The sequence below is a fragment of the Carassius carassius genome, chromosome 12 (assembly GCF_963082965.1).
Source record: "Carassius carassius chromosome 12, fCarCar2.1, whole genome shotgun sequence".
In the NCBI taxonomy this organism is placed as follows: domain Eukaryota; kingdom Metazoa; phylum Chordata; class Actinopteri; order Cypriniformes; family Cyprinidae; genus Carassius; species Carassius carassius.
In genome coordinates, this window is record NC_081766.1 from 32,548,240 (window position 1) to 32,566,962 (window position 18,723).

The 18,723-nt window shown below is 37.9% G+C and overlaps 2 protein-coding genes across 2 annotated transcripts; one reads left to right on the top strand and one right to left on the bottom strand.

Moving 5' to 3' along the window:
* Window positions 1-924: 924 nt before the first annotated feature.
* LOC132155270 (leucine-rich repeat-containing protein 52) lies at window positions 925-6,505 on the bottom strand. Its single transcript, XM_059564150.1, has 2 exons — window positions 5,774-6,505; window positions 925-1,601 (listed from the first exon to the last, which is right to left on the bottom strand). Exons 1-2 carry the CDS (start codon window positions 6,408-6,410, stop codon window positions 1,324-1,326), a joined length of 915 nt encoding a protein of 304 aa, XP_059420133.1. The 5' UTR covers window positions 6,411-6,505; the 3' UTR covers window positions 925-1,323.
* A 1,776-nt stretch (window positions 6,506-8,281) lies between these two features.
* On the top strand, window positions 8,282-18,378 carry LOC132155271 (SERPINE1 mRNA-binding protein 1-like). Its single transcript, XM_059564151.1, has 9 exons — window positions 8,282-8,656; window positions 9,705-9,882; window positions 11,431-11,571; window positions 11,652-11,723; window positions 12,443-12,517; window positions 13,951-14,137; window positions 14,231-14,287; window positions 15,630-15,875; window positions 17,038-18,378. The coding sequence occupies exons 1-9, from the start codon at window positions 8,401-8,403 to the stop codon at window positions 17,095-17,097; spliced, it is 1,272 nt and encodes a 423-aa protein (XP_059420134.1). The 5' UTR covers window positions 8,282-8,400; the 3' UTR covers window positions 17,098-18,378.
* Window positions 18,379-18,723: the final 345 nt, after the last annotated feature.

Genomic DNA, 18,723 nt, shown 5'->3' on the forward strand with positions numbered 1-18,723 from the left:
ATTTTTTCTTGGATCTCAAACATCCATCCATCCATTCTCTAAACTGGTTGTCCTCTGTGGGATCGTTGGGATGTTGGAGACGATCCCAGCATGTAATCTCTGCTAAACAGTACATATAAATAACCAAAAACAAAAACTGGTCATTTTTCATGAGAATAAACAGTTGCTTTTGCCTCGAGAGTTTGAGAAGTACAGTGACAGTTCTTTTGTACCTTTTTCTGTTGAGTCTAGCTTACAAAGTTAAAAAAAATTTTTTTAAATATTAGTATTTTTCTCACACATACCTATAATTTTTTGTCAGAAGACATTGATGTTAGCATTTGGGGTTGTATGGACGTCAGTCATGCTCACTTTGTGTGGTTTTTGAAGCTTCAGTTTTGAGAGACCCATCCATTTGTATTATATGAACTCAGAGATGAATTATTTTTTTCAAAAATATTCAAGGAGAAAAGAAGGTAATACAACTGGGATGGTATGAGGGTGAGTAAATGATGAGAGTATCCCATTAAGACCAAATTACTTTTATGCCCATCTACTTTGGGATCTTGTGTTTCAACAGAATGTCTCCATTCACTTCTATTGAATGGAAGAGAGCAGCTTGGAAATATGGCTGGGTAACATGACGATGAGTAAATAATTAGAGCACTTGCATTTGAGTGATCTTTGCCTTCCATTTTTTTAATCAGTGCATTGAATTTACATGTTTAGAAGCACTAATGTGTTTTTCCACCCCTACTAAAGAAATCGTACCCAGAATGTTTTATGCGTATCAACAAACAACCAATAATCCACCAAACCCTTTGAAACCACTCTGTGCTTGTTGCGTCTTGTTGCCTTGGTGTCCTACCAGACAAAACAGATGCATGAAAGTACCTCCGTAATCTAATTTCACAAGGATTTTAATGATCTACAGGAAACTCATGATATCTAAGGAAATATTTAATTACTACAATACTAATTGCTTGCTAGAAATGAAATCAAAAGGTGGAAAAACATTTACATACAAACTGACCACCAATCACAGCTTCCAAGAGTAATTTTATTTTTTAACTCAATGGCCCCAGTATGAAATGCACAGGATTATGGGATATCATAGGCAGCAAAGGATACATCTATGTTGTCTTCAGAAATCGATCTGATGAATGTCAATATAGAGAGGATGGGACTTGTTCCCTTTCTTCCTCCTTGTGCTGTCCTCGGATGCAGCCTGTGTCAGCTGGCTTTTTTTTTTTTTTTTTCCTCAGTCAAAAAGATTGTCACTTCACTTTTTGATGCAGTTCCCTGTCAGTACTCCTTATAGGATTGGACTCAGGTTTATGCCCCTTACCCACTTTGTCCTGGTTTAACTTCCTCCTCAGGCATGGCAACATTTGGTCTGTCCTTCCTCCATCTGACACAGCGCTGGCAGAGCACTATCACCATGCCAGCTGCCCATGCCAGTACTGTACCTACTCCAAAGATGACAAAACCTATAGTCACAAAGAAGAGGTAATCCTGGTGAGCCAGTCCGGGGTAGCATTGTCTTCTCAACCAAAGGCCCAACTGTGAGAGACGCTGGCCCTGTAAAGATGAAGGACCCCCACACACTGTCTGTCCCTCCTCTAGTCTCATAAAACACAACAAAAAAAGTCTGCATTAACTCCAAAAACATTTGTTTTGCTGTTACACATGAAGCAACGTTATAAACATGATAGTCTTATATCATAACCACAGACATAAAATTGCACAAACTAGATTTTTACAAGTACAGTACATGTAATATATGGGGAAACATTTATGTAAGTAAATTGTATTTATATAGCACATTAAACATAACAAAGCTATCCAATATGATGAACAATGTAAAATAAAATTAAACGAGAAAAGGAAACACAGAATAGAAGCAAACAAGACATATAATACAATAAAACAGCAATGAAGTGAAATTAAAATGCTAAGGAGAAAAGATACGTTTTCAACCTCGATTTAAAAATGGTAATGGAAGGTGCAAGGAGGCATTCTAGAGGCAATTGGATCCACAGACAGGGGGCAGTGACTGAAAAGGCTCTGTTACCCTTAGTTTTCAAACGGGAACGAGAGAAAGATAAAAGAGCCCTGTCAGCAGATCTTAAAAGTCTGGTAGATGGCAAAGGGATAATAAGATCTTTAAGATAAGATGGAGCTTGGTTGTTAAGAGCTTTGAAAACAAACAACCAAATCTTAAACTGAACTCTAAATTGGACCGGAAGCCAGTGAAGAGAAGCTAAAATTGGAGTGACATGGTCATATTTCTTTGCCCCAGTCAGCAGCCTTGGGAAAGCAATGACTGAGGAAGACCTGAGTAAAGTGAATTACAGTAAACGAGAATTAATAAGCATGAATAACCTTCTCCAAATCCTGAAAAGACAAAAACAATTTAAGTTGATTAAGTGGAGATGACCCATAATTGGTCAAAACTGTTCTTCACGACAGAATTAATTTGTTTAGACAAACATAATTCTGAGTCTATGATAATGACCAGGTTTCTAACCTGTGAGGAAATGGAGGGGAAGTGATTGCCCAGCTCCTTAATAATATCCTTTCTTATTTTTTCGGGACCAAAAACAATAATTTCTGTTTTGTTCTCATTGAGTTGGAGATAGTTATTTGATAACCATTTTTTAATGTCTGAGATACATTCCAGCAATGGTTGAATGGAATCACCAGCTTTTAGCGGGAGGTACAACAGTGTGTCATCAGCATATAAATGAAAAAAAACATTGTGCTTCCTGATAATATGCCCCAGAGGGCGCATATGTAAGTTAAAAAGAAGCGGTCCCAGAATAGAGCCCTGAGGTACTCCACTAATAATTGGGGCAGATGATGAGGAAAACTTGACTAGCTCTACAGAAAAAGATGACTGTGTGATGTGAGATGACTTCAGCTGAAAACCCTCACTACTGTCTTCAGTTGAGCTTCTTATTGCTGAGTTGAACATGTTTCATAAGTGATGAACTCTACACAGTAATCAAACTGAACTGACTGGAGCTGAATGAAGACACTATTGTCTTTTTAGAGCTGCTTTACAGCAGAATTTGGATTAGCCTCATGTCTGATGAAGTTTGAATAATTTATTATGTTATTTTCCTGTGACGCTGCTGTAAACTAAGGTGACTTGACTTATATCAGCTCTGAACACTTGCTGAATTACACATGCAATGTACAGAAAAAATAACAAGAGAAATTCTTTGAAATTTCCACATGAACCACATCTATTTACACACACACACACACACACACACATATATATATATATATATATATACAAAATGTATAATTTTGTTCTTGTGGTTGTTTGCTTTTTAATGTCTCTGAATTTATATATATCTCAAAAATCATTTTAAAAATTCAAAAAAAAAAAATATTTTGAGGGTCTTACAGCATTTGGAAATTATTATTATTATTATTATTTTCTTCAAAAAGGTCAGCTTGGACCTGAATGCATTACTAAAGTTAATTCTGTCAACCAGTCAATTCCCTGTACTATACTCTAAGACTTAATGTCATAAAATGCTTGCTTCGAAGTTAGCTTCATAAGTAGCAATGAAAATGAGCATAACTGATTTAGCAGTGCCCTTTGGCATGCTTTCATACACGGATATTATGTTACCTTACACACTGACACACTGAATAATTCACAGCCACGGCTGTCCTCTGCTCCGGCTTGGTCATTTAGTCTTTGTACTTATGCTTCTGTAAGGAGACACGTACACTGCTGCTCCAGTTCTCTCTTTATTTTCACTTCATTAAGTATTCTTTAAATAGGAATTGTCAGTATCATTATAAATATTAATGCCCTCCTTAACAAACACCATTAATAAATGTGTTTTCCATGAGGAGTTTAATCCTTACAGGAATCTCACCATGCGCCACTGTTTCCATCCCTCCAGCCACTTTCACCTAAATACCTACAACCCTACATGGTCTGCCTCTCATCTTTTTGTCATCCAATACCTTTTGTACTTATGCAATATATATTTTTTATCCTCACTATCTGAAAAAGGCTTCAAGCTATTCACTTTTATTAAAAATAATATTCAAATAGTTGATATGTTTATGTTGCGAGCACTTTAAAATCACTTGCACAATGACAAATACTTAATATTGAGCAAATGTGCACTGCCCAGTTATGGACAGTGAAAGAGTTAAATGCAAGCAAAACCATTTTAAATATTCAGTGTAATTCATGAGGGATCCACCGCTGTGTTCTCCTTCTGTATGTAGTTAATGTTAAAGCGTGGTTCCGGGTCCAAATAAACCCCTACAAAGCAAGTGAAAGGTAAAAAATAGGCCAGCACATATGGGACTTCAGCAGCTTAGAGCAGAGGCTGAGATCTTATTTCCATCTGATCTTTCACTGTTGTGTGGATAGTTGCATGCTAATTAGCAAAATAATTAGCTGCACTCGAGGGAATACATCTGGGACAATTAAAAGCAGGAGATGTCTGGATTATTCCTCACTCTGCATGTTTGTTTTATGTGTCTGTGTATGAGTGTTTAGTGTGGGTTTGTGCACTAAAGGGCCCTCAGCAGCCTAAATATAACTGGTTATAATGGGACTCTACAAACATTCCTGATAGATGAACTCAGTTATGAGCTTAAACAATCTTCTGCAGCTATTCAGTATACAATACATGCATGTATGTACACTGTATGTATTTATGTGCATGTTTCGGTAGCACTTCATTTTACAGTCCTGTTCCTCATGTACATACTATGTACTTATTATAGTAATTACAATAACTGTGTAATAACTAGGTACTAACCCTGAACCTACCCCTAAACCTAACCCTAACCCATGTAGTTACCTTGTATTACCAGAACTTTCTTAGATAAATACACTGTAAGTACACTATAAGTACATGTTAGTACACGTACTGTAAAATAAAGTGCAACCCATGTATCTATCTATCTATCTATCTATCTACCTATCTATCTATCTATCTATCTATCTATCTATCTATCTATCTACATACTTCTGAATCATTCAGAGGGCCTTTATAAATCCTATGGCAGCTGTTAGTCTATTTTTTTCTTCATGAACTCAATGCCTTAACAGAACTGGCTGATGCATTCATTTTTAAAAGAGGGCTACATTGTGTCCAATAGCAAGCAAGACCTAATTACTAACATACTGTATATAATGAATAACAGATTACCTCATAGTTTCAATGGCTGAAGCCTTTACAGGATTTCAGGTTTTGTGAAGGTAAATAAAATACTTTTTAGGACCAAGTAAGGAACATTTAAAGAATTAATTGACTGGAACACAATAAATGTAAATGACTTGTATTCACAAGGCCTCAAAGTTTGAAAATACAACTTACAGATACCCCATTACTTTTTAATGTATTTGTGCAATCAATCAATAAGAATGAAAGAAAGAAATCAATCAATCAATCAATCACTTGATCAGTCAGTCTAATAGCCATGGTCAAATGGTCTTAATTGGGTTCAGTTTGTATCTGAAGTAAATATATCTTGATTTAAGGAAAACAAGACAATAATACTAAGTATTTTTAATTTATTTAATAATTGCAGTGGCTGCAACAATTAAATGCAACGACTGTTTTTATTTAAAGCCTTCTGCTCTGTTTGAAGAATTTTTTAGAATGTAATATTTGAAATATCGATTTTAATGGCATCCAGCAATTATTTAACAAGCACTTGGATATTCGAGGTTATTGAATAAAGTTAATCTAAACGTTTTAGCCAATATTAAAACAACAACCCAAGACACCAAATACAGCCGTACCTTGAAACTTAAAGGTGTCCGCGTGCATCCACGAGCAGAGCTCCTCGGCGTCGCAGGCGCACAGCCACGGGTTCCCGCTGAGCCCGAGAGACCGGAGCCCCGCCAGAGACACTAGCGAGCTCACGTTGAGTCTGCTCAGGTTGTTCCTGCTGATGTCCAGCACCTGAAGAGCACTGGCGTGAGAGAAAGCCTGAGGGTGAAACTCTGAGAGCCCGGGGTTGTCCGTCAGTCTCAGCATCACCAGGCTCTCCAGCGCGCTGAACGTCTGCTCCTCGATCTTACAGAAGGAGTTGAAGGACAGGTCCAGATACGCCAGCTTTCTCAGGTTCCCAAATGTGGATTGGGATATGTGCGCGAGGGAATTATTGCTGCAGTCCAGATACGCGAGGTCGGACAGGTAGTTGAGCTCGATCGCGGGTAAATCAGAGATGCGGTTGTTGGACAGGATCAGCTGGCGCGTGGTCAGCGGGAGTCCCGTTGGGAATCTGCGGAGATCTTGTTCAGCACACTGGACGACGTGCTGGTCATCACACACACAGCGCTCCGGGCAGCCCGAGGGCATCGAGGACACCACATGCGCCAGCAGCAGCAGGATCTGTGCGGGTTCCGGGACACATGCTGTGGCGACGAGCTTCATGAAGTCTTCACGGGTTATGGACAGGCAGAGAACCTCCACAGAGAAAACAAGACCCTCTGATGTCCCCTCTGTGCGCGCGCGTGTGTGTGTGTGTGTGAGTGCTGCGCTTCTTTCTTTCATCGCTATAGAGCCGGGGTGCTACTGGGCCAAAATGTAATTCTATGCGAAGGTGACGAGAAAACTCATAAAAAAAGTTTAACACGCAAATGTCAAGTAAACGAAAGTAATACTTTTATTTGTGTTCACTATTTATTTTATTCATGCATCCTGTTATTTACAAATGTTTTGATTTAATGATGACTGGCAAGCAGTATGTCTGTAAAAAAAAAAGAAAGATTTAAATTAAAAAATGTATAAAATGGAAGCTGTGGTTGGCAGAACTTCAGTAGAAAAAAACTGGGTTGCAATATTTTGCAATGTTCAGCAAAAGCTGTAGGTATATTTTATTAAATGGTATACTGTTACCAAACTACATAGGGCCTACTAATATAATACTGACAATCACCAGAAAATACGGGTATTAATGAGAAAACCTCAAACTAAAGTAAACAAATGTAAGGTGCACAGTGTCATTAACACAAATACTTAACACCATCATGGCAATGCACATGATAATGTAATAAACATTCATAGAACAACATATGATTTAACACAAAACCCTAATGTACAGAACTGATAAGAAAAAAACTAAAAAGAAACATTTAGTTCATGAACCATCAAAGGTGCCACGACATGGATTGTGTGAGTGTTCATTCATGGTTTGTCCCTGTCATCACATGACACATTAATTCATTTTGTGTCTGCCCCGACTCACGCTTACAGGTTTACTCTTAATCCTGAGTTTTGTTAACACTGTATATTTTGGTAGAGGATTACCAGATGTTCTCGCTCAACTTTACCCATGATGAACAAACCATCCAAATTATGGTATTTCATCAAATGTACCATAATCCACTGGAAAATGGAAAATTGTCTAAGCAGTTTTACAATGCATGCTCTCTGATTGAGAAAGAATGAGCTGATGTGATTTTGGTGGATGTGAGATCCCAATGTCCTCCTTCTGTCGACTTCCATACCTGCAAACTCACCTGTGTTTTCAGCAGAGCTTCTTCATTCTCCTCAGTGTCGCTTGCATTAGTCTTGCTGACATCTCAAAGGCCTAAAATAATGAGATACATCCATTTACAGTGAATAGGCCTGCAGTTCCAGGTCAACAGTTTCAGGATGAATGTGCAACATTAAATCTGTTTGGTGAAAACTAATGCACTATCCCTTCCCTTGCCTGCTGTGATACTAAACTGCAATAAACAATGTTTGTTGTCATAAAATTGTGTCATTAAAAAAACAGCCATCAAGAAATGGTTTGTCCTTAGACTTTTTCTAACTCATAAAACTTCCAAACCCACAGGAAACAAGAATAAAACACAAGAACATAAACATAAGCATTTATAAGACCAAACACCACATTCCGATAATATTAATTCAGATAAAATAATCATAAAACACAAATAAAATTATTTAAATTTTATAGAAAAATGTATAATTATGCCAAAACATTGCTTACCTATGTGACTGTACACAGAACAATATACAAATGTGATTTTGCAAATTAAAAATAATTTCTTGCTGAAAAAGAAATCATAGTGAGGAACAGGCCAAAAACCTAAATCAGCATAAACATATATATTTGGAAGTATTGTTATGTTTTTAAATCACAAATGTATTTGTTGTTATATATGTTTGACTATTTCTTAGGGACGCAAAAGGCACCGATTTGGTGGAATGACCCTCCTATTATACGCGAGTGAACTACATACGTACAGTTTAAAACTACATCCCCCACATGGCGCGAAAGCTGTAGTGTCCCGGATATTGAGAGCACCGGAAGAGAAGCAGGTGTCTTCCTTGGCCATCTTGTGGTTATCCACCGTGAGCCGTTCGCGCGAAGCCTCGAAGAATCGGAGGATAATCCCGTTGTTGGGGCGCCATCATGCCGGGGCATCTGCAAGAAGGCTTCGGCTGCGTCGTTACCAATCGGTTCGACCAGTTATTGGATGACGAATCCGACCCCTTCGAGATATTAAAGGCGGCCGAGAACAAGAAGAAAGAAGCGGCCGCGTCAGGCGCCTCGAAGACGGCAGCTCAAGCCGCCAAACAGCCGAAGAAAGAGTCCCAGAAAGACAGGAAAAATGTAGTGCAGGACAAGAAAGAAGAAACCCAGGCCCCTGTGCCACTTAAGAAAGAGGGTATGTAGAAATACAGTCCTAAATATCGGGCGCGTCTCAAAAACTAGAAAGCCTAGGCAGCATATTTGGAGATTGTAGACCCGCTCAGAGCCATAAAAGCGGTTAAAACTGCTGGAGTGAAGCCTATAAACGCGCCAACGGTTGAGCTATTGAATCGCGCGCATGGTGCCTATAATGCTGTCTAGGTAGGAAGCTCAGTAGGTTCTGAGACACTGAGTGCTCGTGTGCATATAAACACAGCAGAGAAGTCAACACGGACGACAATAACAGCCTGAGCTGCTGCTGCTAACGTTACTCCTATCGTCGACGACGTTTAATGTACACAAACACATATTTTTTGTGAGCGAAATACCCCCGGAGGTGTTTTATTTACCCCTTTTCTTCCACTGACATGTCCGTATCACTCTCCGATCACGATTTCACTTGATTTATAACTGCGTAGCTGCTTTAGCCACATGCTACTATGCTAGCTGTATGTAAATATTACGCGACTAGCCTTTGCTCTGCTGATTTGCACATGGTTTAGAAACGTTGGCGTGTATCGATATCATGCAAATATGAATGAGAACACTTTAACTTTTATTTCATAAGGCGTGACGAAGATAAAGGGATCAACTCATTAAAGCAGTCAAATGTAGGCCAGCGTTGATCTGTCATTTCGTATTGTCATATTTCTTACATGCATGCATGATTGCGATCTTACTCGTATGTAACCTGGTGCTTTAAAAACAGAGCTCATAACTGAAAATGCTGCTTCGGACATCACTAGAGTTGATTCAGGAATAGTGTGACCTTGGGGAAGACACTAAAACTAACATATCATTCACTAATTACAAATGCTCCTGCATAGACCATGTATATGCTTGAATTATAAATATTGACTACGTTTAGTGGGCTTTTGTGAGACTGTGTGTTATGCTTTTTGAAGCTTGATAGCGGTTGAGTATGTTTTTTTTGTAACCTCTGTACTGATTTGGATAAGAGTATTTGCTCAGGACTAGTCGTTTTGTCAGTGTTGAGCTTGTTTCTGAGTGTGTGTGTGTTTTAGGGATGAGGAGGGTTGGCCGGCGGCCGGAGCAGCAGGGTCAGGTCAGTTCCCAGCACCAGGGAGGTCAAGGAGAGGCTCGGCCCGGCGACAGACGACCCGAGAGACGACCTCCTCGTGAACGACGCTTTGAGAAACCAGCTGATGAGAAACCAGAGTCCGGCGAGTTCTCTGCGGACAGGTGAGGGTTTTTATTATAACACAAATGACTGCTTTAGGGCTGACACTATCACTTTTTTAAATTTTTTATCATTTTTAATTTTAATTTATTGATTCTTTATTCAAAACGATCAATCTTTCTCTCTTGACGCTTTTGGAGGTTTAAAATAATATACTCTGTAATCATCCACTTATATTTACTTTTTTTTGTATCAGTTTTAATTTCTTCTCCTTTGGTAATAGAACTGATTTACAAAACAACTTTGAATATTGTCAGTTGTGTTTATTCTCAATAATTATTTTTGAGTATATGAGTATATTTTTCTTTACTGAGGCAATCCAGATGTTGTTTTTTGTTTTTCTTCCCTGTATTTGTGTAAATGTGTGCCCTTGTTGTCTTATGTTGGTTATTGTTTTATACCTTTGTGTTTGTCAATATAACTTAAAAACTCTGTATAAAAAAAATAAAAAAAAAAAATATATATATATATATATATATATAGAAAATCAATCAATCTTTGTTGACGTGCGAACAAAACTTCACTAAACATTATTTGTAGTGCATTTCCATCCTTCCAGGTTTGTGCCTTCTTGCTTGATATGAAACAAAGTCTCTCTGCTTTCAAATACTTTCAACAATAAAAAAAATTGCACAAAGTTAACATGAATGAACATCAGAAAATGTCAAAAGTAATCTTACAACTATTTTTAGGGTAAATACTCAATCCTTGTTTCAGCCGAAAAAGATTAAAATAAAAAATCAGCTTGTAAGCTATCCTGAGATAAATTATTTCTGAAATTCATTGCTTTTTAGAAAACTTGAAAAAATAAGTCTAGAGAGGAGCAGTTTGCTAAAAACATTTGCGTTATATATTTATTGTATTAAGTGATGTCTCATTAATTGTTTGTCAGTATAATTTATGGAATATCAATTATTATATCTGCCATAAAAATCCTGACAGCCACTGTTTAAATGTCTATATTTAAACAATGAATATGGGTAGAAACTATTATATTTTGTTACAATACATTATTAAAGTTAATATAAAACTGCCTTAAATGCAGTTTAAATGTTTTTATACAAACTTGAGTATGAATAATAATAATATATTAAATGAAAGTGCAATTTTTTAAATTTTTTTTTTAGCTTTTAAAATTTTTTTTAAAATTTTTTTTCTTTCATATTATAGCAATGCACCAGCTGTCTGGGTTCTGTTGTTATTGATGTATTTAAGAGCTTGTGAATCAGATTGATTTGTGAAGTCTGTCAGTACTCCGCAGTAGACAGCGTTCGGTGGTTTATGGGTGTATAGACAGTGGAGGTCTAGTCGAGTGAAGGTGGTTTCATTTAGAAAACCCTTTTGCAGAAACCAAACAGAGTTTCACAGATAAAGTCTGTCTGTTTTCAACTCATGCCAGTGTTTCTGTGTCGTGCTGATTGTGATCCTTAAGCATTTGTAGAAGCACCATGGTAATAAATCCACTAAATTCCTATTTAATCAATAGCTGAGCAACATCATTGATTGTGTAGCTCCAGAATGCCAGATGTCTTTGTGCGTGTTGTCCTCAGGCCATTTGGGGATAAGCCCCCTAGAGGCCGTGGAGTAGGCCGCGGGGCCAGAGGAGGCCGTGGACGAGGTGTGGGACGCGGAGAAGGCTTTGATTCCCGAGGCAAGCGTGACTTTGACAGACACAGCGGCAATGACAAATCGTAAGTGCTGAAGCCGGCAATACTGAAGGGTTGAAAGTGTGGTGTGCACTAGTCTCACTGGAATGTCCTTCATGCTTTAGTCGACAGAAAGGAGAGGAGAAGCGCGGTGGGAGTGGCTTGCACAACTGGGGCAATGTGAAGGAAGAAGCCAGGTACGATTGGAAATGGTTTCTGCATTTCTTAAATTCATCGTTCCACAAATGAAGGCCTCAAAAAGATTGTAAATCAGAGCTGAGAGTCTGAAATTCATAGTCGTGGAATTAAATGTCACATGCATTGCTAAAAGTTAATTACTTGAGATGAAAACGAAGACGTGAGAATTTGTTTTCTGAAAAAATTGAACTATATTAAGTTTACTTTTTAAATGGGATGGGGAATGAAAACATCCTCTTAGAATTAAGTTGTTGTTTGAGGCCATTTAAAAACAAAACAAAAAGTATTAAACAGTAATGAGATCTGTTCAGAAGCTATGTTTTCAAACTTTGAAGTGTTGCTAATACAAATCATTGTGTGCTCCCTAAACATTTACATTTAGAGAAGACATTTTCATATTGTGTTCCCTTCAATTTATCCCTTGTTCTAAAACAACCTTTATACAATCCAAATAACCTTTATAAAATCTGCAGAAACCCTGAATGTGTGATACAGAAAAATTGCAGGTTTTCTAAAATATTGGACTCTTGTTTATTCTAATTAGTGGTGCTTGATACGGAAAGCATTATTATTATTATTTATACTTGGGATTAACTTAAGTATTAAACTATGACATGCAGCTTGTCCCAAAGCACTTGTGTCCTGGACATGAATAACCGCTAACACTGAAAGACCAGGTGGGCTGGATATAAAATAATAATGTTGTCTGATTTGACAGTGAGCTCGATCAGTCTGCAGCACCAGAGCCTGTTCCTGAAGGTGAAGATCAAGCCCCTGCTGACTCTGAAAACAAGTGAGTAAAAGAGAATTCTGTTCAGAACAACAGAGCAGTTCAGTATCTCTCGACTAGATGTACAGAGAGCATGTCATTGGATGGTTGTGTCTAGGGCTGTAGCTATCGAATAAATTTAGTAATCGAGTATTCTACCAAAAATTCCACTGAGTAATCGGATAAAACGTGTTTGATTTAAAGTGCAATATTAATTATGCAAGAGAAAATAAGACTCCTGCGTCTCTTAAAATGAACACCTTAGTTTCCTTTTTTAGATTTGTATTTTTTATTTTTTTAAATGCATAGAATGCAAAGCAAACATCAAAAATAGACATTAAATTATTACCCATTGTTTCTCTGTCTGTACTTGTACTGTGAACAATGACAAGAAAGTTGACAGATGAATGAAGTGCATTTAAGTGCCATTCAGTTGTGGTTTAAATAAAGCATTTTCTGAGATGCACATTAAACAAATAAAACATTAATTTATCTTTTAATTATTGAAAATTAAGCAAACTTAACTTTTTGGTAAACACAGGGGATTTAGGATCCTACTATTAAAAATAAAACATGGAAGAAATGTTGTGTGATTAAACCTTAAAACCTTTTTTTTTTAGTAGTAGGATAAATACATTCTGCTGAACAATAGTAATACATATCTGGCAAATACTTGTCTTTAAACCGGACTTTTATTTTGACGGGTTGACTGACATACCTTTACAGTTCTGTTGTGACGCTAGTTTTACTCAAATCAAACGGTCAAATGCTGATGAAGTGACTATCAGAGCAGTTCTGGAGATGTTGTTCATGTGTTCACGTCCTTATTTAGTGAGAGGAAAGACGCTGAATTCATCGCGAGCATCACGCACGCTTCAGTGTGTGTAAATAAAGGAAGTCAAGCTTCTGCTCCATTCATTAACACAGACACGCAGAACATGCAAGATTTCATATTTAAATAGACTGTTCCGGCTTAATATTTACAGATATTAGTCCATATCGTGATTTGATGTAAGTGCAATGACCTATTTTTGATTAATTCATTCAAAATTTGGCAAATTCCGTGCCATTCCGCGTTAAACTGTAAATTCCGTTTTTATGACTGGATTCCGCGATTCCCTCCTCGTTTTCTGCATCACGGAAATCATAGGGCCCTAGTTGTGTTATGCCAGCTCTATGGACACACGCCACGACGTTCTCTTTACATTTGCCCGCGTCCTCAAATCAAAACACTGCTGACTCCTTGCAGAATGAGATTTCAGACACAGCGCTTGTCTCCTTCCGCTTTGTGGATGACGTAAACGCGTCGTCACATTAAAAAAAAATCTTTGCGAAAGAACCTGACGTGAGATTTAAAATAAATATTATAAGAGGCTTCGAGGCAGAGGAATTTGCCTCGATCATTTTTTGTAATAGTGTTACTCAAGGAATTGTTTCAGCCCTAGTTGTGTCTGTAGGGAGAATGAGGCCGAGGAGGTGAAGGAGGAAGGTCCTAAGGAGATGACACTGGATGAGTGGAAGGCCATGCAAGACAAAGAACGCTCCAAAGTTGAGTTCAACATCCGCAAGCCCAACGAGGGCAACGACGGTCAGTGGAAGAAGGGCTACGTACTGCACAAGTCAAAGAGTGAGGAAGTTGGCACGGTAAGTTAAATTAGTCCATTTACCAGCCTTGTAAAATCTGTCATTTTAGGGTTTTGAGACTAATCTTCTTTTCTTTTCTTTTTTCATTTCCAGCGTCCAGCTGGATCTGTGATTGAAGCCGGAGATGTTGATCCTGATTCATTTCAGAAGGTACCTGTCCCGGTTTGTGTCTGGATTTGGTTTATTTTATTTACCGCTCACAGTTTTGGTCACCTTTGTAATTGATGGTCTGTAGTTAACCTGAACTAAAATTTAGTTCACTTAGAACCATGCCAGAATACAAGAGTCTTTGGCCATGTACACACAGAGACATGTTGGCTGTTCATTTATTTTTAAATTCCCACTTTTCAGTTCGCAATAAATGTAAAATCAAACAATTCTAAATACCAAAGCAGAACAGGGTAACTCGTACAAGTAAAAAATTAAGTGCTCGGATTATTGAAAAGTAATTAAACAGTAATGCAATAAAAACTAAAGCAAAGCACAAATTCAATATAAAAACGATACAAATGAAAGTGTTTTACTCTTCTGTACAGTGTAGAAATTGAATAATCGAATATAAAATAAAACAGCACTGTAAGAATTCAACTTGCTTTGTTCATTTTCAGAGCTACATAAGTCATTCAGTCAAGAGCAGTGAGTGATTTTCTGTCTTTTTTTATTAATATTTAAGCACAGAGTCAGCAGCAGGAATATTAGACTGCTGTCACTTTAAGAGCTGCACAGATCCACTTGAGTTAAAAACGACGAGGGATTCTGTGAATAATAATCACTGCATTTTGACACATTTTTGCATGTGTTTGACCCTTTAGGCATGCAACTTAAACTAAAAGTTGACTATCTTGTCCGTGTTGTATTCTGTCTTGGAGCGCATGCACAGAATGCCTCCTGAGGAACAGCACAAGTGCTCTTTTGCACCTTTAAAAACATGTGAAAATAAAACTTTAATAAATGAAGCACGTTCCATTTTGCAAAAGTCATGTCACAAGATTTTGCTGATTTACACATGAAGTTTGAGCTTTTATGGAAGAACGAAAGTGCACCTCTGGAAGGGGGGGGGGGGCGATTATTGTTTTCTCGATTATTGGATTTTCATAATCATTGGAGTCTGAAATCAAAACAGTATTATGCTTAACTGCACAGCTCTACATGAAAGGAATTGTATTATTTAGAGAAGTGCATTCTGCTTTTCAGTAGTAGTGTATTTCTGTCACAGTTTCTTCCAGTTGGTTTTCATGAAGACCTTTGAGTTTTTAGTCAATATTGCGATTGTGTTCATTTGTACAGCCTGCTTGTGATTTTATTCATCCAAGTTCTGTGAATTCCATTCTTATCAGATTGTGTGATTTTGTCCATGTTTTCCGCATTGAGGAGAACTCCTAGTTTTCTAGCTGAAATCCTCACGGCCCATTACGAAAGCAAGCATTATGTGGTAATGGCATCTAGATCTGTTTAGTTCCTGAAGCTGATCTTGTATCATTCCCTCTTAAAGGCTGAAGAGGGGGGAGATCACCACTTCCGGAAGCCCGCCAATGACATCACCTCCCAGCTGGAGATAAACTTCGGAGACTTGGGTCGGCCAGGACGTGGTCGTGGAGGATCTCGTGGAGGCCGCGGCAGTCGAGGTGGAGGTGGAGGAGGAGGAGGAGGTGGTGGTGCTGGTGGAGGAGGAGGCGGTGCTGGTGGAGGAGGAGGCGGCGCTGGACGACCAGGCCGAGGTGGAGGCAGATCTGAGAAGGTAAAGGACAAACAGACATGTTCTTCTGATGTTTGAGTAGGGAATTTTGTGCTAAAGCTCTTAGTTGTTGTTAAATTCAGTCGTTTCCATTGAGTGTTACTGGACTGCATCTGTTAGTTGGGTGTAAAGCAGTACAAAAATGTGTACTTTAATAGCAAGTATTGTAAATATGTCAAAGTCAATATATTAAAAAGTTGTTTTCATAGAAGCCTGTTTCTATCACTGAATAAAAAAGAAACAAAGACAACACTGCACCGTTGTGCTTTTCCTGATCCCGTCCCTCTCTGTCTCCCACTTTACTTGGTCTAAACACCGTCCTGTCAAAATAGACAAAAACGCCAAAACTGGTGACTTAGTCTCACAATTCTGACTTTTTTATTGCAATTGCAAGACTTTCTGGCAGTTTTTCCTCACATTTCTGACTTTATAACACACAATTGCATGTTTATAATGTTGAGAAAAAAGAATTGCAAAATGTAAACTCAGTTGTGACGAAAGTTTTTAAGATATAAAGTTGCAATTGCCAGTAGCAGAAACTTCCATATGTATTTGCACTTATAAATGTAATGATTTACGTTGAATGATTACAAATGACTCTTTGCAACACGTGAATGAATTGAGGCCAAAATATTTCTTACGGCCCAAGAAACTTGTTTCATGTAGCTTGGTTATTACTATTTTTCACTTGTTTTTTTGCCATGAATATAGCCATGATAGATGGTATGGTGCTCAATTATAAACGATCACGAGGGACAGCAGCCTAATACACCAGCCACTGTCAAACAAAAAAGAACAAGATGATCACCTGCTGCTATTGACCCAGGCGTAAAGCAGTAGTTCATCCAAAAATTCAACTTCTGTCATTACTCACTCTAAAATTGTTCCAAACCTGTATGAATTTCTTCTATTGTTAAATATGAAGATATTTCGAAGCCTTTTGAAAATAACACAGTTGCTGGTGCCCACTGACTTCCATAGTTAAAAAAAAAAAAAACTAAACGGTTTGCTTGACTTTTGAAAGTTTTATGTGACACACTGAAGATGCTGAACGCTTGTGAAATGCTTGTGTATGTTGCAGCATCCAGAGTTTGATCATTTCCAGATTTCACTCATTTGGAGTCTGTTCTGTAGCCCTGAAGTCTGTTGCTTTTGACTTTGACAGGGTGGAGGTGTTTCTGTTCCCAACGTGGATGATCCTGAGGCTTTTCCAGCCCTGGCTTAAGCCTCCGCTCCACCACCGAACCTTCCTCCAGGCCCCTGACCCTCCTCTTCGACGCTTGCATGATTCCGGATCGTTCGACCATAGAAACCAGAAAAGAGAAATACATGAGACTGTCATCCATACACTGAGAACTGGCTTTTACCTGCAGAAAAACACAAAAAGGACTTCTCGTTACACTGAAGCAAATTATGGGTAGAGGTTTTGTATTTAGAGACATGATAGCAGGGATGTTCATACAGTATTTTTTTCCCTTTTTTCCAGAGATTATGCATTCGCCATAAATATTTTTTTATTGCTGCTTGAATGTATGCATTTTCAAGATAGGATCAAAGTGTGTTGTGAACGCTTACGCTTCAGTCGTGACACTGCGGTGTCTGCGTGTAATCCAGTACACTCTCAATGGCTCTACCAAAAGCAGAACTTTTTGTTTTAATTTTTTTTTCTCCAACAAGTGAGAGTACGAGACTTGTAGTGATGATTTTACTATTAAAATATATACACGAGTAATGTATAATGACTATTTTAAATGTTTTGAGAGAAGGTTCTAAGGTCAAGCTACCCTCCTGATGTTTGGATTTTATTTTCTTGACCGGTAGCAAGAAGCAAATGCGTCGTCTTGATCTTGCTTTAGTGTGTTTCCTGTCGTCCTCTGCTGGACCTTTGATATTAGTATGCATAGTTGTATTTGTTCCTCAGAGAGTTGATTTCCTCATCTTGTTGGAGCACCCAGGGCTCAATGGAGATCCAGGCTGGTCCTTGTAAGTTCATCTCTTAGAAACCTTAGGACCACTTTCTGAACCGTAAATGTTGGTGATTTTTGTGTGTATGTGTGCGGAAGAGAACCTGTTTTTAAATATTCATCGTCCACAAGTTTATTTTCCTGAGCTTAGATGGTAAGTTTCTGCAAGACATGTTCTTAACATGAAGTTTTATTGACTTTTTAGTGAGTTTTCTTTAGCTGAGTTTGTTGACATATCTTGCACTTGGATTATGGTGACGTTTGAAATCTAGCTACTAAGCACATGGTCTATTTGCATCAGTACCATTTGTTTATTTGTATTCCTTCTGTGATCTTTGCTGTGTTTTTATTTTTAATTATTACTATGATGGCACGACTGCTTGTGTTTTCTGGAAAAAGTGTGTAATTCAGGGTGGGACAACAGTGTGCTGCGAAGTTGGAACCAGCTTCTTATGTATGTGAACTAGTGAGACCTCCAAGTGTGATGGCCGATGTACTCTGTATTCATAGGAGGAGGGACAATAAAATGGAAGACGACACTAGATTTGAGTCCAGGCTTCTGGTTTGTCACTTCTCAGCGTTAGTCTTACTTTTAATATCATTTGTTACCCAGTTGTTTGTAAATAAATAACTTCTGCAAATAAAATGCTTTTTAGTCAGTGCTTCCCATGCAGTAAAAAAAATTAGTACCAAAGAATATTACAGGTGCTGGTCATATAATTAGAATATAATTAAAGAGTTGATTTATTTCACTAATTCCATTTAAACAGTGAAACTTGTATATTATATTCATTCATTAGACACAGACTGATACATTTCAAATGTTTATTTCTTTTAATTTTGATGACTATAACTGACAAATAAGGTAAATCCCAAATTGAGTATCT

What these genes read in the sequence shown, in the direction of transcription:
- LOC132155270 (XM_059564150.1), bottom strand. Translation starts at nt 6,410, where the DNA reads ATGAAGCTCGTCGCCACAGCATGTGTCCCGGAACCCGCACAGATCCTG. An exon ending in GGACACCTTTAAGTTTCAAG is followed by an intron (nt 1,602 to 5,773) that starts GTACGGCTGTAT and finishes TTATGAGACTAG; the next exon opens with AGGAGGGACAGACAGTGTGT.
- LOC132155271 (XM_059564151.1), top strand. Translation starts at nt 8,401, where the DNA reads ATGCCGGGGCATCTGCAAGAAGGCTTCGGCTGCGTCGTTACCAATCGG. An exon ending in AATGTGAAGGAAGAAGCCAG is followed by an intron (nt 11,724 to 12,442) that starts GTACGATTGGAA and finishes CTGATTTGACAG; the next exon opens with TGAGCTCGATCAGTCTGCAG. An exon ending in AGAGTGAGGAAGTTGGCACG is followed by an intron (nt 14,138 to 14,230) that starts GTAAGTTAAATT and finishes TTTCATTTCCAG; the next exon opens with CGTCCAGCTGGATCTGTGAT.